The 24,328-nt window shown below is 44.1% G+C and overlaps 2 protein-coding genes across 3 annotated transcripts; one reads left to right on the top strand and one right to left on the bottom strand.

Moving 5' to 3' along the window:
- Positions 1–6,574: 6,574 nt before the first annotated feature.
- ss18 (SS18 subunit of BAF chromatin remodeling complex) lies at positions 6,575–15,553 on the bottom strand. 2 transcript variants are annotated; one of them, XM_079172457.1, is made up of 10 exons: positions 15,408–15,553; positions 14,856–14,932; positions 14,674–14,758; positions 13,557–13,713; positions 11,860–12,090; positions 11,509–11,679; positions 11,114–11,191; positions 10,058–10,180; positions 8,313–8,443; positions 6,575–7,027 (listed from the first exon to the last, which is right to left on the bottom strand). In XM_079172457.1, the coding sequence occupies exons 1-10, from the start codon at positions 15,474–15,476 to the stop codon at positions 7,001–7,003; spliced, it is 1,149 nt and encodes a 382-aa protein (XP_079028583.1). In that variant the 5' UTR covers positions 15,477–15,553; the 3' UTR covers positions 6,575–7,000. The 2 variants fall into 2 exon arrangements, with proteins under 2 accessions (XP_079028583.1, XP_079028582.1); XM_079172456.1 differs by lacking the exon at positions 11,114–11,191.
- Positions 15,554–16,215: 662 nt separating this feature from the next.
- On the top strand, positions 16,216–19,405 carry psma8 (proteasome 20S subunit alpha 8). Its single transcript, XM_079173966.1, has 7 exons — positions 16,216–16,410; positions 17,261–17,387; positions 17,576–17,700; positions 17,892–18,014; positions 18,143–18,262; positions 18,734–18,796; positions 18,895–19,405. The coding sequence occupies exons 1-7, from the start codon at positions 16,309–16,311 to the stop codon at positions 18,988–18,990; spliced, it is 756 nt and encodes a 251-aa protein (XP_079030092.1). The 5' UTR covers positions 16,216–16,308; the 3' UTR covers positions 18,991–19,405.
- The last annotated feature ends 4,923 nt before the right edge of the window (positions 19,406–24,328 follow it).

Here is a 24,328-nt window from a genome sequence, read left to right on the forward strand (position 1 = left end):
TAGTATTAATGCTGTAACCACAGCTATCGCCAAATCAACCAGGACTGAAATCTTAAGGATTAGAACATGTTATTTCTAACACATGTACTTCGAAAGGACTGCTGTTAGTTTGATTGCACTGGTTTATCATGTACATCACTTGCTCAGATTGCTGTCCGTAGAAGTTCACATCTACGCTAAGGTCTTCTGAGAGCTATGATTCCATGTCTCCTTGCATGTTATTGAAACTACCCCCCCCCCAAACAATCACGACGGTCCTTTGACAGTTGCGTCTTTGTTCCCCGATGCCAAATACCATTTTTCCAGCTCCCCACTCAATATCCAGTGTTACATCAAATATCTGTTCAACTTTCTCCTCCATCTTTTTTGGGGGTTTCCGCTCCCCACTCTTAACCATTGTATTGCTCGACCTTGAGTGAGATGCTGTCAGGCGCTTTTTAGAACATAAGCGTTGCAGTTTCCCATAATCCACCGGGAGTGTTGAGGTGAGGCCCACTAGCACTCTGAGTGGCTGGCAGCGGATCAAAAGCAAACGAGGTTCCTGAGCTCATTCCAATTATAACAGCACACACTATCAACTACAAATACAAACAGCACGTAAGTGATAGCGCTGGTGGCCTGGAGGACTGCTGCCAGAGAGCAGGCAGCATGCTAATCAGGATACCTCTTGCCATGGGCTATTTAGGGAATAGCCTCTTATCCCACCAATTCCCCATGCCTAAGCCAGGGAACGAAAAAGAAAAAGGGGAGTGAATTCCCTAAGTGCACGGTCCAAGGACAAAATATAGAAAATGGATCTTTATCTTTGCTGTCGGCCAATATCCATATTAATTACCAAAAAACACGTTGGGTTTGTACTGAATGAAATATAAACAGATTTGTCGAACACACACAGCTACAAATTTCGACCACCCTCTAGAATCTCCTTTTCTCGTGTCAATTTGATCATCAAACAAGTTAAATAATCTTTTTTTTTCTCTCTCTCTCTCTCTCTCTCTCTTTTCAAACCTCACACAGGCTTGTGTTGACTTCACTAAGCTGGCATCGCACACCCTACCCTATGGTTTAACCTTTGCAAAAGCAGGATGTGGAAAGATCCTCAGTCATATGCACATCACTTCACACTGTTTGTTGCCATTAGTCTGATTATTCATAACAACATCTTCCCCAAGAAACCTATTGTAGTCGGCCAATCCGGGGGAAAGTGATTTATATCCGGTCGACTGTCATGGGGGAAGGAAGTGAGATGTTCGGAGCGGGTTCTCGTGGCAACGCGCACGCTCCTCCCCACACTCGCGCGGACAACCCCTCGGAGTTTGGCAACTCTCCAGAGCCATGCAGGGGCGGCGGAGTACAGCGGGAGCCTGAGTGAGAAGCACACATTGTGCACCGCGGGACCCCACCAGCCCCGGCCCGAAGGCACAACTCTCAAGGACATGCAGAACTGGGGCAGAGAACTTCCAGGCGTCCCACTGGTAGGGCAGGCTGAGCAAAAAAAAAAGAGAAGGAAAAAAAAAGAGGGAAAGTTTCCAAAGTGTCTCTCTGTGTGTGTGTGTGTGTGAGCGTAGCTGGTGAAATGCGTTGATAGGAGACATACATGCATCCTCTTGGTCGGTAAACACTAACAAGGCAAATGTTAAGCAAAGAACGTTTAAATGTGATCTACGGGTGAAACCAAGCTGGATAATTCATACTTAAATAACAAAATGGGGTCAAAAAAAGAAATGGGGTCAGGCCGGGGTCACGAGTCATAGGTGTGTTGTTGCATTGGAGATGTAGTTAAAATAAAGGGATACCAGTCTAGAAGGTTTTTACTAAAACCATGTCTGTGCACGTAGATGCATATAACTGTGTTTGTGTTTCTATCTCTGTGAATCCAGACTCTGATCTCCTAGTCAAATATAATTACTGACTTGTATAACACCCCAGCAACTGATACATTTGAATCGATGGCTCAGAGAGCCCTCGCGGTGTCCATGGAGGGAAGTGTAATTCTAGGTTTTGCAGACAAATAAAAATGTAATTTGAAAAATTGAATTTACAGTTTACTGTTGTACTAAATCCAAGACTTCTGGTACACAATATTTGTACAAGGTGATGTTTACCGTTTGCAGCGTGCGGAGTGAGAGGGCGTAAAAATCTTCTGCATATTTCTGTAAAACAACAACAGAAAATGATGTATCAGTTTCTTTCGCACAAAGAGAATTGTACGGATTGTAAAGAGGCAAAGTCTTTGACACCGCTGGAACAAGCGTTGGAAGCTCTTTCCCTCATTGTCCTTCCAGTCAGGAGCTTAGGTTTTTCTGCGGGTCAGCCCCCTCTCTCTCTACATCGGGGGGGGAAGGAACCACACGGATCTGAGATGGAGTACCCCCAACCAAACCTTACCACATCGACCCGTGCCACCATCCTGGGCCTCTAATGGAAGTCCCGGGCATCCAGACACCTCCCCCGCTCCGACACGGACGTCAAGTAGCGCTCTACTCATCATCGGAAGCAGCAGGCCTCACAGCCCTCCTTTTCTCTCCCCGGTACCGGCTTTGTGGGAGCATTGCAGGGCAGATGTGTCCAGATGAGCACGTTCTAATTTGCGGGCCCAGGTTAATGCTCCGCCAGAGGCCCCCGAGGATCAATAGCTTTATTTCCCTAAAACGCCGGCGTGGTGAGAACCAGCTCACGGGGCGCTTTTAATACCGCCATAGTTCCAGTGACGACTGGGCCATATTGATTGTGCCCGCGTGGAACTACGTGCGCCTTCTGGGGAAGGATCTATTTGTGTCACCCTGGGCTGGGATGGGGGCTCCGCTGGAGGAGTGGAGAGCTCAGCCAATGGAGGATGCCAAAAACATCAAAACAGCCATGTTTACAGATTACCCAAAGGGAAAGCAAATTACAGCAATTATGCAGGCTGTGGGAATACTGATATCAGCATACCTGCTATTTCACTCAGAGACTACTTTTATGAGGCTAGAACACATACAAAACAGCACACTCAATTTGATTTGATGGCTGAGCCCTCAACAAACGATGGGATTTAAACAAAGCGCCGCACATCAGATGCATGCAAAACAATGTGTGTCCAGGGGATCACCCCTGTTTGTGTGCGTCAGGTCCAAAAAATATATTTCGGTTGTTTTGAAAACTAGATGTGACAGTTTACACAAATATCTGTTGGGCGAGTATGTATCTGGCAGGGATAACGATGAACATGTAATATTGAACATCGACTCGCCCATCGTTTTTTTTTTTTTTTTTTCACAAACAACGGCAATTAATCATTCTTTGTAAACACCGCAAATTGCTTTACAGAAAACTAATTTGCCCTCGCAGCATTTATCCCCATATATCAGCGCGGAGACAACGTACAGTCTTATCCAAATACCAGGCCTTTGTTTGCAGCTGTTGTGACACATTCATGACTGGGGCCATAATAGTCAGATTCCTGTTATATCCCCCGGGGAGAGCAGAGAGGATGGTGTCACATCCAATTACGGCGGCACACTGTAGAGGTAAATCATAACTCGTGCCATGAACTCTGGAATCTGAGGTACACACACGCCCACGCACACACACACACACACACACTGCATAAGCATAGCGAGACAACAGTTATATCAACATTGATAGAATATTGGAAAACACATTCTGCTGGTAACTTGGAGGTCATGTATGGATTACACAGGGAAATGGGATTGGCTGGAGGCCGTTGGCCGTCTACTCAAAACATAAATTGACACACATAAGATCTGGGAGCAAGTGAGGCAGACGGCGCTTGCTCGAGATTTTTACAATTATGGATTTGCTCGCCAGCGTGCCCGAAAATTGAAATTGCAGATGAGGACGACGATGCGCTCCCTTATTGGAAGAATGAGCAACCGGGTTGCCGGGTTCACCCGCACCTTCTTCTCAAGCGCCAATGAGATGCTTCCCCCCCCCCCCCCTCTGCGGAGTGGAATGACTGCCTTTGTCTTCTTCTGGAGGCCTGGTGGTTTTGGTGAGTTGGAGGCTATCTCAGCGGTGCATAGCCCCGTTTCACCCTGGAGCGGTGCAAAGCTCCTGCCCAATAAAACAGGCTGCGTCCCCAGGGCCTCTCCCTCAAGCCTCCAGTCAGCGCTTGTTTTTGCACCATTTATTTAGTGTGACACATCTCCAATTAAACTGTGGAGGCTGCTGCATTCCCCCCCATAACTACCTCTTATACCTCCCCATAGACTTTCTGTCACACTGAGAGCGTGGGTATGAGAGAGAGTGAGAGAGAGGGTGAGAGAGAGAGAGCGAGAGAGAGAGAGAGATCAGCTATGATCACAATGTCATTTCCCCCTCAGTGGTTAGGAGCCTCCTCTGAAAGGTGCCCTGAATTATAATTATCAAAATATTGAACAAGATAATCATCCTCTTAAATGATGCTGCCACTTCACTCTTCGCTGTCTTAGAACATGCATGGAGTAATGATCTCCTGTAAGCTCTCACAACAACTCATTTAGGAGAACACAGCCAAAGCTGGTGCATCTCTGCCCTTTGTCACACACGTCATGTAGAAAGTCCACATCTGCACTTCTATAGCCCTGCGTCCAGCCATTGAAATTTCACGAGTGTTTTAAAAGGAGATCTTTCACAGGAGGGGAAGAGTCTCCTTGCCACCTCTTCATCCTCCCCCAACGGCCCCAGACACAGTCACAGGAGGAGTGACTTTGTCCGACCCCAATACCGTCTGCGAGAGCGCAGCTGAGGGCAGCAGCTGCCAGGGAGGACTGGTGGGGGAGCGCCCAAAACGCCGGCTCTGCCAAGCAAAGGGGACGGGGGGGGAGCCCCAGTGGCAGCTGGGAAGGGTGGGGCGGCCAGCTGTGGAGCAGCAGGACGGAGGGGTGACGAGGAGATGCCACTAAACCTGAGCAGGGTTTACATAAATACACAAACAAGTTTTTAAATATATATATATATATATAGGCACACTCAAAAAGTTGACACTTGTGAAACATTCCCTGCTCTACATACGCACATACTCATCATCTCCACCAGGGCAAACCCACGCAGCCCGTGGCCCCGCTTAACTCCCAACACCACTCTCCCATCACGTGCTTCGGCCACACATCTGGTGCGCCATCTGTATCGCTCCCCCCAATGTGACAGGTAGTCCCTCTCTCTCTCTGGAGGGAGCAGAGGGGGTGAGAGAGGGAGGCATGGAGGTAATTTTGGGTGTAAATGTGCTCTGGACCTCTCTGGATGCATCTGGACGGAGCAGACACGCCGCTGAGCGGCGCAGGGTCATTATCAGTCGGTAAGGTGATTACCAGAAAGCGGATGAAGACCAAACAATTATATCGCACGGTCACATTATGACGGCGTACGCCTTGTTTTTTGCAGTCACTCACAGCCTCCCAATAAACGGTCAAATGCTATAAATAACACAAGTCATAAAATATATTAAAGATTCTTCCGATTTATTGTAATGTACAGGTATACATTGCCATGACACACATGTGACCACTTGGATGAGGGGTGCAGAACGCCAAATATTAAAAACAGCCATATAAACAATATCGGAGGACGAATGAATTCCTCTTCTTTACGCCGCTGTACATGTGGGATCAATAAAGTATGCGCCATAAAAACAAATATCAAGCCAGTGATATAAAAACTGCACAACCGGTCTTTACTGTGAAATCAAGGAATCCATTTGAGAACAGTATTTTCACATCTTATGTTACATATTTGACAGTAACAATCTTTATTATTCACACACACACACACACAACACTTTGTTTGAATGACATCAACTTCGACGCTTTATTCAAAGGGGATTCCAGCATTGTCAAGACTAACAAAACAAGTCCTAGTCAGAAATATTTATGATACCAAGTTTGATCGTTCCCAGTCACCAATTTGCAGTCAACGGACAAGACTGAGGTGCTTGTAGAGGAGGAGGAGGAGGGGGGGGCTCCATAGAGCATTGACTTGCAATTTGCAGTGGCATCTGCTACATATCACCTCATAGGGCACATCTGTCCAAAAAAAAGGCCAGTGGCCATTATTCTGTCAAGTTATGTGGTTAAAATAAAAATCTATTCATGAACAAAATGTTATAACTTTTTGTTTTTTTCACAGACTTAAATACACAGCTTTACACAGAATGTGTTTTCAGACATGTTCGCATTTATCCTACAAGGAATTTCCATGCATGTCAATTAATGTTGCAATTTTTTTTTTCTTTTTCTTTTTTTTAACACAAAGAAATTCATACAGTGCCCATGCCACTGATGTAGCAGATCCAATGGAATCGTTCAAAAGTACAATTCAACACAAAAACAAAAAAAACAAAAAAAAACAGAATGTGCTGGATGGGATCATTAAAAAAAACAAAAAACTTGACACATACACTTCATGAAATAAACAACACAGCTAATAGTACTAGTTTCCAATGTCTTATACAAAGTTAGCTTGATCTAAAAAGCATAAAATATATTTTTACATCATCACATACATCAAGACACGTACCATGGCCTAGCCGGAAGTTCGTCTGGTGCATTATTTCATCTCCGAGCCCCCCCTCCCACCCCCACACCCCACACCCCACATTTCCCTAGTGCTGGCATTATTGCTTCTTATGAACGAGGAGCTGAAGGACAGAGAAACAATGCACCGCAGTAGATTGAAACTGTACATTTAAATCATCTCGGATATCCAAAGTTTTTGTCAGCCCGTTTTCACAATCTGCAATGCTAAAGGATAAGGCAGTTCCACTTTTAAGGCATTGCTGCTTTGAGACTTACTGAACCAGAGGGTGAGGGTCAATGTACATGACAAACAGAATACATTTTATAGGCGAGGATCAGAGCCCAAAGAGAGGGGGAAACGTATCTTGTATTTTTGAGTGTTGCATGTTCTTGTCTGAGACTCTCAGTGAGCTACAACCATCGTTTGAGTCTGCTTGGCATTTGACCAGAGGTCAAAGTTGAGGCAGAGATCAGAGCGGAGCTGTGTGGGTTGCTGTGACCGTCTCTCATTGCTGGTAATTCCCATACTGGCCCTGCAGAGAGAAATGAGACAAAGTCGTGTTACTGAACCTTCTCGAGAAAAAGAAGAAGAAGAAAAAAAAAAAGAAAAACGCACAGTAAAAGCTTTTATTCACGCAATCACGATAGGGTGCAAACAAACATCTGGGGTTTCGACCACATCATAATGCAAACCATGATTTATGGCTGCATTAGCTGGTATTGACCAGCAGGTGGCAGCATGGCCTCACAACTTGAGAACTCTTAAATTCGAACTTTGTACCTCAGGTTTCAGCAGCAACATGGCTGAGGACACGAGGTATTCCTTATTAAATAGCGGACACTTTGTTTCAAGTACGACAAGAGTAGCTGATGCAGTTCTAAACAGGGGTCGAAGTATGTGTTTGGCATTGACGCAAAATACAATGGACACAAATTTTGATAAGCAAACTATGATCTGATATAATTCAAATAGATATATATATGGTGTTATCAGGAGCACAGTAGTCATCCAAACCAGTATAGGGAATTGAAGAGATTAAGGACACAGACAAAGCACTAAGCGTTTGGCTGTCTCACTGCAGACTAAGCATGCTGTGTTTCTGGACCTCAGAACTTACAATTCGACCCCTGGTTATTCAAATAAAATAGTACCAAAAAATGTAATTAATTAAGAGAAAGAAATTAAAGAACGAAAAAGAAAGATGGAGGAAAGACAAAAGAGAGACAGAAGAATCATAATAAATGCAAATTAAGGCTAGGTGGTCAAACGTCTAGATTGGACGTTGAGGTCTTCACAGCAACCATTACCTTTGCTTCTTACAGAGCTAGTCAGGGGTTCAAATCCCCCGGTCTTTATTTCCTGATGTGTCCCTGAATATTCAAAGATAAAGATATCAAAGTGTAGCTGTGGTCCCCACATAAGACCACAGGAAATGCAAGGGAAACAAATAGATCCCCCTTTTTAAACACTACAGTCTGCATCACGTTTAAGGAAGAATCCTCGTAAAGCCCTCATATTTCACTGAATTCCTAATTATCTAAACCGTATTAGGCAGGATATACAACTAAGACTTAACTAAACAAGTGAAAGACAAATAGTAACACATACACTATTTTGGGAAGAACAGATTTAACCCCCCAATATGATGTGGGCATGCACAACACACTAACTTTTAATATTTACCGTCTAACTTCACTCATATTGGTGTCACTACACAAAATATACAACTTAGTCTGGCATGAACTGAATAAGGGGACAGACTAAGGCCGCTGCGTTAACTAGTCGCTGTGACTCTCCGGTGTTGTGGGCATACTCACCTGGTCATAGCCGTAAGGGCGTTGCGGCTGGCCCTGTTGGGGTCCCGGTTGAGGAGGGCGATAGCCCCCGTACTGCTGTCCCTGCCCCTGAGGATAGTTAGGATACTGTCCTGGGGCAGTCTGGGTAGGCCCTACGACAAACGATGAGAACTCAAATTAAAAAAAAAGAAATGCTGTTGGGCAGAGTCAACTCGAACTCTCGCTCACACAATTAAACGAGTTGCCCCATTGGGCGGGTTTTCTAAAAACGCGGTGCAAGGGTTCGGTCTTTTCGATGGAGGTGGGACAATGGAACTCAGGTTTGGACTCAAACAAAAGGAACCCAGTGTGAAAGCGGCCCGTGTTTTGCTCATTAACTATTTCGGTTTCCCACTTGTTACTCGGAGAACTCCAGGGAATCCCTGTTGGTTCACTATCGCTAATGGGCTGCGATAAAAGAAAAAGCTGATGGATGACAAAGACAGGACGGTGGACATGTCAGACCCATTTGTTTAGGCTGCGTCCATGTCTGACTCGGTAATGAATGAAAATGAGTGAGCCGGGTTTGGAGCTGGGGCGGTGGTTTCCTAATGCAAGGAGACATCAAGGAGATTCTGTTGGTCTTCATTAGAGGAGCGGGCTTCATTAAAAAAAGGAGAGAAAAATGTACTTCCATCAGCCCCCGTACACTGTAGCTATCTATGCAGGTGCTGCGGAGGACCACGCTAAGCTCGACTGTGGCTGAAGTCAAATGAGGCCCACGCAGCATCGTTAGGAGCTCATAATGCCTTCTGCTGTTGAGCATAACCTTGTGAGGGCCGGCGAGAGAAGGCATGCGTGTGTGCCAGATGGAGCTCACCTCACAGCCTCTGCTTCTCCGCAAGCTCATTACTAACACGAGCTCTGGCTCAGACGGAGAGGGTGAGTGATGGAAAGTTCCGGTGAAAAATGGGATGAAGAAGAAAAAAAACAAAAAAACAAGACCAGAGAGCTGCAGGAGCCGGGATACTGACATAGCACGTGGAACATTGTTTTTAAACATACTTTTTTTTGGTTAAAACCCAGAGGCCACACACGCTCATTGTGAATGCCTTCTAATTAGGACATTTTAAAAAAAAATACGGAATAGCTATAAGTCAATTAAGAGCTCTAACCGAAGTCTTCTTTCAGTTCACGTTCATTTGTCCATTAGCTTGCCTTTGCTATCATGAGCTCCAACGAGTGGAGACTGCTGAATGTAAAATGATTCAGCCATTTCCAGCCCAAAAAAAAAAAAAAAAAAAAGTTATCCAATGACTAAACTTACACCTATTCTATTATGTATGTATACAATTAACATATTGACTTAACTCTTCAAAAAAAAACTAGGGTTCTAAATGTTTGGCTGGCAGTCAACACACACTTTGCCCAATGTCTGTACCCATCAGCCAAAGCTCCTCTCCCACTCCCTCAGAGCAGTGTGTCATATCAAACTGCAGCACCAGGAGAAATGCTAATGTGGTGCCAGCCACCACTATGCTGATTACATTTCTCTTCCACCGAGCTCCAATCCCCCAACCGTTCATTAAGGTCGTTCTTTAATTCCTTGCTGCTCGATGACGCCTCGACATGCATTTGGCACAGTCAAGGGGCCGCAGCCACCGACTCGCTCAGGAGGAATTATTAGTCGACAGTTACACAAAAAGAAAAAAGGGGGAGCGAAAGAGAGCGGATAGTGCCTCCTGCAGGACAAATGTGTGCCACTGTTGGAGGGAAAAGCAACTCACCGTAGCCCTGCTGCTGCGGCGGGTAGCCCTGTTGACCCGGGTACTGCTGTTGAGGAGGGTAGCCCTGCTGCTGGGGGGGGCCTTGCTGGTATGCTTCCTGCTGCTGGCCATACTGGGCATTACCTTCAAGGGGCAACAGCAGGCAATGTGAGCAACATGTTCACAACTACAACCGCAGAGCAGACAAACTTCAAAAATAAGGAAAGCACTTGTGTTTGGAAAAAAGTCAAAAAGGAAAACAGTGCAGAAAGTAGAGAAAAAAAAACACACACAACAAATAAGTAATTGTTGATTAGACAAGGAAAGAGAAGGAGCCGTTTATTATGAATCTGTGATCTTTGTGACTTTTATCAGTGTGGCTGCTAATGAAATAGAACCATCCATTAACACATAAACATGGAGAACAATTGGCATTAGATCATATGTTATATTTAGAGGGTAATGCAGTGGTAGCATAGTTCTCTAAAATAACTGCTGCTCTTCTGCAAATCAGTGTGCACAACAATCTGTGTATCGCCAAACAATGGCAGTACGCATCAAGTACTTGCAAGTTGGCAACATGAAGACTCTGGTTATTGCTATACTCCAAACACGCAAACCAGTAGCAGGCCATGGAGTTATCAAAGTATCCCTCTGGCATGTTATCGTGAGTATCTGAAGGATTAACATTGTACTTAAGACAACTTTGGCCATTAAGACTCACACGAGACTGTCCCTGACCTTTCTTTCACACCAACAGGTGGAGCATGAGACATGATTGGGGGAGGGGAGGGGGGGGGGGGCATTACAAGACTGGCTAGGTGCTAACTTGTTGTTGTTGACTGCAGCACCTTTTGGAACAGGGTGCACTCGCGCATGTTTCTTCAAGATTAGAGGCCGTATTTTGCCTTTGATAGAGCCCAAAGTCACTTTGATTTCCCAGAAAATAATGAAGAAACTGAAACATTGGTTTTGTCGCAGTCTCTTTGCATCATTTGTGTTTTAACACAACTCCGGGGCTTATTTTCTGTTGGGGTTTTTTTTTTTTTTCTCCAAGTGACTGGAGGGTTCTCCTACCTTCTGAGGCTCCCTGTCCTGCGTGACTGTACTGGTCGCCATAGTAGTCTTCCTGCCCTGGGTACTGCTGAGGGGGTCCTACATACACATACACACAACATACACACAAGTAGATTCAAGGTGTTGTTGGATTGGCTGTGTGAGGGAAAGAGTGGAGAGGATGGATTTCCTTGCCGCTAGTTCTCGTTAGAAAGCTTTTCTTTTGGCCACTCGACTAGTTGTGTAATTGGAGGCTTTAGATTACATGTTTAGTCATCGAGGTGTCTGTGAGCTGCAGAAGTGGAAATAGGGGAAATTGAGAAGAACAAGAGTAAGAAATGCAGGAGGGCAGGTTAGGAAGAAGAAAGGCCAACGCTCACAACTTGCACACTTCACAGACACACTGAGGGGTATACCTTGCTGTGGGGGTCTGTAGGGAGGCATTGGCCTCTGGCCCATGACGTGGTTCCCCTGGTTGACCTGGCCCATCATGCCCATTGGGTTCTGTTGTCCTTGGTAGTGCTGCGCAGCGGCACCAGGAGGCATGTTATACTGCTGAGAGGGAGGCTGCTGGTGCATCATGGGGCCTGCGGCACACCAACAAAGAGTCAACTCTCAAACTGTACTAGGTACTAAAAACATACAAGCAGGACACAGCTCATCTAACGCAGGTGGATGGGGAAGCACCAATAAGGCCGGTGGGTGATTAGGTACTGGAAAATCAGTCAACGCAACCAAGTGGAAGCAAACAAAATGACTTGCTTTACCTTGAGTGGGCTGCATGTTCATGTTTGGCCGAGGCCCATAGTTTCCCATGGGCTGGCCCTGGGTCATGTTCATTTGGCTCTGCGCTGGGATGCCCTGGGAAGCAGGGACGGTGTGATTGTAACCACCCATCGAGCCATGGCTGCTGGGGGGCATATTCATAGAGCCACTGGGCATGTTTGGGGGCTGGTTGGGGCCTGGACCGGGACCTTGCATGGGCATGTGATTAGGCCCTGGGAAACGACAGCAGAGACTTGACTTTAAAAAACACCATCATATTACTACACAGACGTGTGTGTCATTTCCATTGTGATATATGTTGGAAATTGATCTATTCTTTCTTTTTTTTTTCCGCAGATACCTTATATCCTTAATATATTCGAAAATAAATTATTGTATTTTTATTTTAACATTTACTTAAATCTTGGCTGCATTGGCAGTTTTATTTATATAGTATCAGTTGCTAAAACTTCACCCAACACTCATTTTGACTGAATAAAGCTTGAACGCATCATTATTTAGCTCAATGGAACCTCTGATGACGTTAGCCGTTAGCTTCGTTAATTAGCCGCTGTTAGCTTAACTACTCTCCTCCTGCCAATTTCAACACAGATTTGTTGTTCACAAAGTAGCATTATCAGAGAAAAATAGGTTGGATGAGAGTGTTTGACCACAGGTGTGTAGCACTAATGTGCACATGTGCAGTACCGATCAGGCAGGTTGTAGGGATGAGTTAGCGAGCGACACGTGGTGGTGTTGTTGTTCTTGTGTAGAGTAAACAAGCTGATCCAAATGGTAAGAAACTGTAATTGATCAACCATTTCAGTTTGCATCTTCTTCTCATTCCTCGCTTGCAATATTTGAAACTGATCTATCCACAAAAAGCAACTGAATCTTACATATTTAAATGTAGAAAGATTTCTATTGCGTAAGGATTTACCATTTGTCAACTAGTGACAATTTTAACACTATGTGTGTCACACATATAAAAAAAATGCCATTGACTTCATGACATGTCCAACAGCATGGCAAAACAAAAAAAAAGAGCAGATCAGAGCAACAAGGTTCCCATTTGTTCAATGAAGAATGGGAAGTTGTGAGGGGTAACAACCTCCAGGAGGGCAACTCTTTGGTGACGCTACGAAGACATTTCAAACTGAAAGCCGGTGCCTACACTTAAGTCATCTAAAGATTACAAGTAATACCATTATATTGTTATAAATGTATATTCACTGTTGTAAGCTTTCAATGGATATCCAGGAAACATCAGCACAGCTTAAGTGAACACTACCAGTTAAAAAAAACGACCCTACATGCAACATGTTCTGGTTTCTAATAAGGTCCTAGACGTTTACCCGTCACAATGTACAATGCTTGTGTGGTACAGCAATCAGTGCCTCTTTGATGTTTTTTTTTAAACATAATAACAATATATAAATTTGCCAAAAAAAAGACACACACTGAAACAAATCATGATGTTCAAGGAGGAGGGGATAACCATGACTAAACGAAGGTCAAGTCCAAGACCACCAATGCAGGCGAATGTGTGACATCATCCTTCAGCAGTGCGACCGCCCTCACAGTTCTGTGGTGTTGCTAGGCAACCCAAGTGAGACAGGGACTGAGAGAAGAAGAAGAAGGGGAAAGAAAAAAAAGAGAGAAAGGCGAGGGAGGGAAGGTGAGGGAGGGGGTCACTTACCAGGCATCTGTCCATTCATCTGGTTCTGCATGTGTGGGGCTGGAGGGCCACCGCTGACCATACCCTCAGACGGCATGTTGTGACCGTGAGGAGGCTGAGGGGGGGGTCCACTTTGGTTCATCCCACCAGGTCCCATGGGCATGTTTTGAGTGGGCGGCTGCAGGCGCACAACACAGACACAAAAACCACACATCAGCTCGCTAGAAGCACATCTGAGCCAGAGCCACTTAATAAAAGAGAAAACTGATGAAAAAGGAAGCGGATAAAAGCCAAGATCTCTGTACAAAATATTACAATACAGTATAACGGCTGTAGCGCCATTAATCAAGGAAGCCAGACGTTTTTAAAAGATACTGGATTCAAGAAGGGACAATAAATAGTTATGCAGTACAATACATAGTCACACAATCACTGATTTAACTGATGTCAATGAAGTCATAACCAGGGCTCATCAATGACTAGAAAAGTGTTAAACACAGACCATTATTATTTAATTAATAGTAAATCAATCCGATACACTGCAGCTTTAAATATGATCTATGACTTAAACTTGTTATCCTTCGTATTGTGAACTTTTGCACATCCCCTGCGCAATATTTAGCACATTTCAGCACTAAAGTACTACTTCTAAAACTGTTCAGCTCTTTTATTTTATATACATATACTGTACATATTCTTCGTAGTATTTTTATTTTACATTATTGTACTTTTTTGTATTCTTTATCTACATTTTTTGACTTTTGTAGCACTTGCTTTTATTTTCTCTAAGTTAATTGTTATACACCAAACCAAATTCATTGTATGTTAACAATACACCGGATTCTGATTCTTCCAAAATGAATGAGCTTTAAAGCAAACCCCAAAAATGTAAGTTTAAACTTAAACTGTTTGTAAGTGTAACTAGCTCTTGTTCATTGGTAAATGTAATATTGCATTGAACTCTTTGATCATAATCCTTACTTTATAAAAGTTTGCTCAGGGGATTTACCTGAATCAATACCAAAAAAAACAACAACACTAATTTGGGACATGAGCAGAAACATTACCTCATGATGCAGAGAGGTCACACTGTTAAACACAATTCTGTCACTCATAATCAGCAAGGACCAATACTCACAGCAGGGAGGAGAGACTGCATGTTCTGATTGGAGTCTGCTATCGTGGCCAGGTACACTAAATTTCTGTGCAGCATCTGTTGATACCTGCGCAGGTGGAGAGTCGTCAAGACAGGGTTTGAGTTAATGTGCACTTAAAATGACTAACGTGCATACAAGAGAGGGGGGGGGGTTCATAACTTACTGTGAACATTCTGCTGTTTTGCCTTTACTTTGGAAGTCCATTATACACTGGATCAGCTGGTTGTTTTCGTCAAGTAACTGCAACAGCAAATGCAGAGATTTATGTCACGTGTTTATGTTATGTGTGATAACACACAGTTTACAAATTAGTGACACGGAGTAATGTCGTATGGCTACCCCTTCGATTTATGGGGGTTATTTATCCGCAACGTGGAGGATGGAGGACGTTTAGTGACACACGAGTGTGCGATTCTTGCAAACAAAAGACGCGTCTCGCTAGCTAACGTTAGCTGTCCCACGCTAACAAAACGGCAGGCCCTCATTCATTAGATATATAATTATGCGCTAGTCCGGTCCATCGACCTAAGACTCGTCGTTCACACGTGGCGTCGTGACTCCAGAGAGGTTCATATTCGCCGCGCTTTGACCCTGCAAAACTGTTCCCGATCTATTCCCAGTCGGACTTGGACGCGCACCGCTACACAGATTAGCCCCGCCGCTAGCACCGTCTGATGCCGTTGCCTCCATTCTGAGACGCGCCAACATGAATTACCTTTTGTATTCCAGCGGGTGTTATATCACCCTTCCCGCGCTGCCTGTGAGGTGCAAACGCCACCGACATGGTGATACTCTATGCAATTATAGTGGACGAGAGCATAAAAGTACAAAGTAGCTAACACACTTCTCAAATCGGTAGAACTCAGATCAAGCAGTTTAGAATAGGATTCAATTTCGTAATGCAGTGGTCCGTTTTAGGGGGAACGTTACAGCACATTTGAAAATATAGCAGAGCTTTTTGATTTTTAAATTATACGGGGACACCTAGTGTTAAAATAAACTGTTAATGTATCATAATATTTCAAATTATGTATTTATATATTTGATAGCCACAATAGATTGGCTTAATTGAATCATGATTTCACCTATTTCTTTTCATATAGTGGAACAGTCTAGATCTGGTCCTAAAGGCCACGGGAAATGGAATGCTCAAAAGAAAGGGGAAACACAGTCAGAGCTTCAATCTATTGCTATACAATAGTAGTAATAATACCGTCTATGCTGCACTTGTGCAGTAATAGCTGATACACATGTCTATTAGTCCTCGTTGTATGTGTTTAGTTCACCCATATGTAACTCTCATTCCACACTGGCTCAGTCTTGAAGTTGACAGAGTCAATGAAAACTTAGAAATGCTCGTATTGTAACATGGAAATATAAAAACTATTGGTCCGCAGAGCAAATCAAATAGCGAGGATTCTAATCAAATGTTAATTGCAAATGTCCTCTAGCGCATGCATGAACCCTAGTAATGGTATCGCCCGAGTTCAGAGGGCATGCGCATGCGCTGTTTTCAACACAGGGCAGCCAGCTTCACAGATTGCTAACTAGCTGAATCATTTGGTGCTAGTCTCCCTTTTTTCTTGTGATTGCATCGTCATTTGTCCGGCAGTGCAATGGCGGCAAGATACGACAGAGCTATCACTGTCTTTTCTCCCGATGGTCATCTCTTCCAAGTGGAGTATGCCCAAGAAGCTGTAAAGAAAGGCTCCACAGCGGTAAGTCCTGAAATGAAACTAGCGCGTAAGCTAATGTTAGCACACGTCAGTTAGCCAACCAGCTAAGCTAGCGACTAGCATACACTCTTCGTACTCATCTATTTAGCTTTGTTGTGTAACACAATCTGTTGCACTTAAGTGTTGTTATTTTCAACGACCCCGCTGGTGTGCTAATCTGTAGCCAATGAAAGAACTATAACAGTTAAACTGACGTTAAATACTGAAGACTGAAGACTCACTAGCACGCATGTTGTTGCTGTGTCACTCTCACAATAGTTTCAGTTTCAATGAGATCTCAACTAAAGCTAGCTCACTCAAACAATATTTGATTTATACGCTGTCTGAGAAGTCATATTTTGCTAAACAATAGTATGGTGGTAGTTCGTGTGACTTTGTAGCTTGTAAAGGGACTTCTGGCAGAATTACATTGATCGATAACTGTCGGATTGTAATCCGTCCATCGAAACCTGTTATTTATAGTTAACCCTTAAAACCCCTGAAAGGTATAGAAGAGCTTTTATCTAAAGAGTAATTGTTAGAGTAGTGTGATTAACAGCAAGCCAATTTAGTTGAATAGACCTTAATAGAAGACCTGACCGTAATAAATGTGTTGGATGAGCTTGTAAACCATCAAAATAGCGACTTTTTAACATTCAGCCTGAAGTCCTCATTTGAAAGGTGTCACTATCCTAATTGTAACAGATTCCCAGTAACAAATCAGTTGATTTTAGATTCTTTATATTTGCTCATTGCTATTCAACACGTCATATCAACAATTGTCACTGGGAGCGAAATGTTCTGTGATGCCAAAGTTCAGAAATTCATTTTTTGATGTTTTCCTTCTTTGCAGGTGGGAATCAGAGGTAAAGACATTGTTGTCCTTGGTGTTGAGAAGAAATCTGTGGCAAAGTTGCAGGAGGAACGGACCGTCCGCAAGATATGTGCCCTGGACGAGCACGTCTGCATGGCATTTGCAGGTACCTCAAACAACAAAACCTTTTACCAGTAACTGAATAATACATTTATAATGAAACATGGCAGAGTAGACTAATGGACTAAGAAAAGGTGTTACAATCACTACATCATAACAGATATCTATGTAGCATTAGCCTTTGACCTTTTATGTTTGTACAGCCATTTAACATCTTTCCATTTTTTTTTAAAGGTCTGACGGCAGATGCCCGTATTGTGATCAACAGAGCTCGGGTGGAGTGCCAGAGCCACAGGCTCACTGTTGAGGACCCAGTCACAGTGGAATACATCACACGCTACATAGCTACACTGAAACAGGTACTCAACCTTCTAACCCATGATTTATTGTTTCCTATTCATTTTCAAATTCATTGGGCAAGAACATGAAAGAAAAAAAAAAACACTCATAGTTTTAGTTGCCATGCTCTAATAGAACTGGCTTATTTATGTAACGGTTTCTAAGAAATGGCCAGTCACACCTGTCTGTACATTGGTCCTATTATTTGTAGCGCTACACTCAAAGCAATGGGCGCAGGCCATTTGGCATCTCCGCGTTAATTGTCGGCTTCGACGACGATGGAACTCCCAGGCTGTATCAGACGGACCCGTCAGGAACCTACCATGCCTGGAAGGTCAGTGAGTCCGCTCTCTGTACATCACTCTGTTTTATTGTTGCACTTGTACAACAAGTACCACGTCTGTATGGATTTGATTATTAATACATATTTGTCTGATTGTTGGGCTCGGGGAAAAAAAACAGGCAAATGCAATCGGCCGTAGCGCAAAAACCGTGAGAGAGTTCCTGGAGAAGAATTACACGGAGGAAGCCATTGCTGGGGACAACGAAGCGATCAAGTTGGCTATCAAAGCTTTGCTTGAGGTAAGGTCAAATTTAGCCTTTGAATTTGCACTCTTTGTATAAAGTAGAAAGATCTTTTTTGATTACAAATACTGTGAAATGCGAAAGAAGAGAAATTGTCCCAGTGAAAAGTATTTCCATCTACCCCGGCACGACTATAATACTTTCCTCGTGACTTTATCAAAGAGCAACAACTGCTTCCAGATGTAAACCAGGAAGTGATCTGCCATAATTGTTAGGTTTTCATGCATGACGTTGCTTGTTGTGCTCGGCTGGACCTGCAGAGAAAATGAAGCAAATAAAAGCGCAGTCATTTTACCCTGTGTATGTGTGTTGTTGCATTCTGTTGTATTGTTTTATTTGAGTTACAGTATTCAATTGTTTTCTGCATTTAAATACCCTAAAACTGTGTTTCCTAAGCTCAACATGAGCACGTGTTAGAGGCTGCAGAAGTTAAAATATGCTGATTCGCTGGGATTTGTTTCCTCACAGGTTGTCCAGTCAGGAGGGAAAAATATTGAACTTGCTATTATCAGACGGAATCAGCCGTTGAAGGTGAGTCACTGCATATTATATCTGGCTTTTGTTGATTTTTATTTTGACTTTACATTTTATGTAATGGCTGATAATTGCTTTTCTTTGCTACTTTTCAGATTTTGGAATCCAAGGAAATTGAGACCCTGGTGGCTGAGATTGAGAAGGAAAAGGAGGAAGAGGCAGAGAAGAAGAAGCAGAAAAAAACCACTTGAAGCAGTTAACCAAGAGTGTTTTTTTTTTTTTTTCATTATTACACTTGGATGCCAATAGCATATTTGGGTTGCAAATACTAGTAAGTTTCAAAGGGTTTTCTTCTTGCATTCATTTCATTGTGAAAACCTAAATCCTAACTTGAGATCCGTTGATGTCGTTCAAATGTTTTTTTGCATTTGTTTCCGAGTGCTACTGTGCCACCCGCAAAGAATATCAAGTTGCTATACTTCCAGCTGTTGAGTTGACTGATGTTTAAAAGCACATACATAGATGTCAAGCTACGATTTAGATCTTAAACGACGCTTACAAGATGTTTTTATATCATACACCAAACAGCGCTGAGAAACCTGAAATGGCAAGCCCGGTTGTAACATTCAGAAATTAAATGCTCAATAAAAGCGGACTTGTTTGTAACATATTTTTACGTCATTTATTATCACGCGGTCTGTAATAGCAGATGGCTTCACTAGATGGTGTCTGTGTATACGAGTGAGTACTATTGTCTTAACTAGTGGTGCCCTAATCGGTTTCTTTAAGAGGAGACTATAGGGACTTTAAAAAACCAGCAGAGGAATGAGTTTTCCCCTCTTCATCGATTATCCGACTGCAAAGCAAGCACTGCGATAAAGAGAACTACAGTTTAAAACGCCACTAGCGGCAGTATACTGTGTGGCTGTAAAGAGCTGTTTTCATCTATCAGCGTTCTGTCGCACAGACCTGGAATTGGGGAGGGGAAGAAAAGGTAGCTCGGACTGCTTTATAACGTGTTCACCTCTCCCTCAGTCATTTAAAACAAATTAGTGAGGAGTGAATGAAGTGTCTAATGGTGGCCCAACGAGACCCCCCTTTTGCCTCTTCTTTTTTTTATTTTTTTTTTATTTCACCCTAAATTCGCTTATCAAGCAACCGCTGCTCTGAATTCTCAACGACACAATTATGGCCGGCGGTGTGGTAGGGCTGCTTAATGGGATCCTGGCCTCAGACCCCAGTGGGAACTTTCAGTGACTTTAATCTGGAGCCCTTTGAAAAGTTGTACCGTGCTGTGCTGAAGAGCCCCGGGGGTTCCCTCTGACTCTCACCAAAGACATAATGGTGAATGGTAAAGTCCTTCATTTAGAGTCATCTCCCCAAGCCAGGATTTCCTGAGTGGGTGCCCTGCCTGCCTCGACTAGAGCAATTGCACTTTGTCTGCAATTTGTCTTGTTTGTGAGTCTTTAAAAGGTTGGTGTTTTGGGCGGGGGTGATGTCAGAGGATCAATTAAGCCTCTGATATTACTTCCCATACGTAATGTCATTACATTCTCACAGGGGTTTGTATGACTCACTCAAGCCATTTTCATCCATACGCTAATTGGCCCCCACACTAATGCATTTCAGGTACACAAAAAAAAAACCTGATGAGGTCACTGTGCTGTCACAGCCACCGGTTTGTTGACGCGCAGGTGCTGAATCCAGCCGATGACAAAAAACAAGCCATAGGTAAACTTTATTAAAGTTAACTCGGGGTAATCCTCTATCTAGAGGTTATCTGATCCATCTTGTCAATAGAGCAAGAGCAGCTTATTTTGTGCTGCTGCTTAAGACTCCTCGTCTTTTCAACTGCTTCTGGGAAGAGTTTTCTTTCTTTTCTTTTCTTTTTTCTATTTTTTTTTTGCCGGCATTGTTGTTGCCCATAATCAGCGCTACTGTGCCTCAGGACAAAGTCCATCTCTCTCATCGCTGGCTGCTGCTCATCATTAATGCAGAAAATAATGGCTTCACCAGAGGTCATCGACGGAGGAACGAGGCCTGAGGACATGTACTCTCCGAGCAAGAATGAGCAGTGCTGCGGGCTGTCGACTGAGTGCATTGTTTGTATGCACATACACACACACACACACACACACACACACACACACACACACACACACACACACACACACACACACACACACACGCAGAAACACAGCTTACACGTAGCAAACAGTATTAGTATGTGAGTACACAACAGATTTCTTCTTTTTTTTTTAAAAACTGCCCACATCTCCTTTTCTCTTGATCTGTCATGCACATACACTTTAGGCGAAGAGTGTTCTCATGTTGTAGTTAATATAGAACATACACCGGGGAAGAAAAACAACAACATTGCATCTGATTGTGCCGTTTAGATGCATCCAACACCATCCCTCTCATACCAAAAACCCACTGCTCTCCTCTCTCTCTCTCGAGCTGATTTCCAAGTCCCAGGCACATTTCACTTTGAGGATCTCCATTTTTGTCATTCTAATGTGCCCCCCTGTGGCCGTATTTCAGAGCGTGCCCCTCTTGGGACGTTTAAAATTTGTCAGCGCCGAATGTCCTCCGGTCCAAAATAAGGCAAACTGCTTCAAGGGTACAGAAGCATTAGACATTAAGGATCCCTGTGGAACTGAGGTTGCATTAGGCTGCTGCGGAATTACCCGAGGTGTTGTCGCCTTCCACCAGCAGAGCGCAGTGTTGCATAAAAGCAGCCTTCCCCATCATATCGCTTACACTTTCATCCCACTTTTTGGGCCTCCAGATTGACAGTGCGCCTCCTCCAGCTTAACAGCGAGCAGAATTTACGGGGCCGCTGACATTGTTGTTTTTGTTGTTGTTGTTGTTTTGTCTCTGCGCTCTGACCCGCAGCCACAAAAGCTCTCCGGAAAACAATTGAATCCATCGAGGGAGAGTTGTTTTGCTTAAAAAAAAGAAAGAAATTGTCAGATGAAAAAAAAAAAAAAGCAACATGGCATCGTGACCTCGAGCGATGGCCAAGCTGTCAAAGTGTGTTGGGTCATAAAAGGCTACGGCTCTCAACACTGTCCCTTTTCTGCTTGTCACATGTGGACAGCTCCACACATACACTATTTGTGTATTAGCAGGATTGGCCCGCCTTCCTCTTCTTATGCCCTTTAGGGCTCTGCAGCAGTATGAGAATAAGGTCTGGGCATATTGGTGTGCTGGCTTACATATCCATAAGCGATCAAAAATGTGTTCTCTTTTAATGGTCTGTTTCAACTCTTAGCTCCAGGGATATATTTTTGAATATCATTCTATTATCTCATATCACACATCTCATCTTCTCTGTCCTCAAATCTCTTTCCCCTCTCTCTCTCTCGCTCTCTCTCTTCCTCCTCTCTCTCGCCCTTTCCCTCGCACAACACACAGCACATTTTGATTTCCAACTGTTTTCTTTTTCTTGAACACACCCTCTCCACTCTTATCATCATCACACAGAGCAACGTATACAGTTGAGTAACAGATACCACCGGCAGCTTCAGTTGGGTTTTTTTTGTGTCCAGTGAAAAGGTGCTGGAATACTAACAGTTTGTGCGAAAGAGACTAACGGCATGGTTTTTAGTTACCCCTCAAGAGCCACCTGTCAGGGAGTTGTGTCTCGCGGAAGAATACGAGTGCATCCTCCTCTAATTGAAAGTAGACACCACTGGGCCAGAAGGAGAGGACGAGAAACCGAGAGAACAGGAGAGACGAGGGAGAAGGCAAAATGAGACGGCGAGGCAAAAAGAAAGGGAGCAGACAGAGCAAAAATAAACAATTCCCAGGATGCTGCGGGCCAAAAGCAAATGTCCCCGGGGCTCCGTGGCCTCTCAGGGCCGTGGCAGAAGCCAGTCACACACATCACATAGCATTACACGGGATGGGGTTACAGGAAAATGTCAGCCGACGCATAAGGAGGAACCATCAGCCCATAGGATAATTCGATTGCCTGAGGGAGGTGCAATCTTGCATTCCCACGATTCCTCTCTTTCCACCCACGCCCTCTTTTCATTGTATTTTTGAATCCATTTTTCCTTTTCAGTTATTTAATGTTTTTCAATTCTGTTGTTTGCTCTGGTAGCCACGTATATTTACGAATCTACTTGTAAATGGGGGCTATACTGGGGGCTCATGCAGTGGCTTCTCTGTGTGTGTGTGTGTGTGTGTGTGTGTGTGTGTGTGTGTGCGTGTGTGTGTGTGTGTGTGTGTGTGTGTGTGTGTGTGTGTGCGCAGCCTTCTCTGCTGTCCCCATGGGAATGTTATGGGCCATTGCTTTGTAGCTCGGCTTCTGATATCTTGATTTACAACCTGATCTTTGTCAAAAGCCCCCCCCCCCCCCCCCCCCCCCCCCCACACACACACACACACACACACACACACACACACACACACACACACACACACTTGTCCTCCTCCACTCTCACAGTGTCTCACTGGTCATGGAACCAATCAGGTCCCTCCCGGTCTTGCTCCCGTGCCAGATGTGATCAAGACGCAACAATGATGAAGAAATATGAAATGAGTCACCGCACGCCGTGCATCCAAAAGCAGATGTTTATATTATCTTTGTGACACAAAATGTTGTTCTACCATGCAGGCTCAGGGCACGGAGGAGTCAGTGCAGCTGCATTCAATGCGGCGTGCATCGGATGAAGACAGAGGGACGGACGGAGAGAGCATGCAAAGAAAAAAAAGAGAGACGGCGAGAGAGTTCAGCGCAGATATGTGAGTGCGTCTGACAGAGAGGACAGCCCTGCAGGCAGGTCCCAGCCCTTCAGCGCCGAAAATGACACATGACTGCTTTGACTTTTGTCATCCCCTGTCTCCCCCCCCCCCCCCCCCCTCCCCTGAACCCAAGCCTCCAACAAACACCGAGGCTAGCATGGATACGCACACACACACACACGCACAGTCACACACTGTATACTGCTTAGATTACATTATCTTTATCCCCGGGACATGAGCCCTCCTTGTTGGATGACATTTGGGCTTGTGCAGCACTAAGGTTACCTTTCTTTGCCCCTGAGTCAAAGATGCCTGTCTGCAGCATGCATTTGAAATGAAGGACGGGGGAAAAATCTGATGAGAAAGATTTCCAAAAGCACTTTGATCAGAGGCATCAACAGTCACGCACAAACTTGTTAAGCAGTATGTAAATTTGGGCTGATACTGAATAAAGTTGCCAGAATGGCATGAATCCATTGTGCTGCGATGATCAAAATAAAAGAGGGCTTCATATGCTGGAGGGCAAGAAAGTCACAGACATGAAGGTTTTTTTTTTCTCTTTTTTTTTCTTCCTCTTTTTTTCTACAAAGGGGCTGATGGGATGCAGAGAGGAGAGGAGGAGGGGAGGGAAATGAAAGATAGGGGAAAGCCTGGAAGGATCTCAATCTAAATTAGCCGAGTAGAAGGAAGACTGTGCTGAGTGAGACATATAATTAAAACCAAAGTGATGAAAACATCAGTACACATTCAGCCACTGAGCCGGATGAATTTCTGAAATCGCTACCGAGATGATCCGAAGGTGCTTCAAAGCTAAAGGTAAATCTAGCCTATTGT

This window comes from Pholis gunnellus (genome assembly GCF_910591455.1).
Source record: "Pholis gunnellus genome assembly, chromosome: 14".
Classification (NCBI taxonomy): Eukaryota; Metazoa; Chordata; class Actinopteri; order Perciformes; family Pholidae; genus Pholis; species Pholis gunnellus.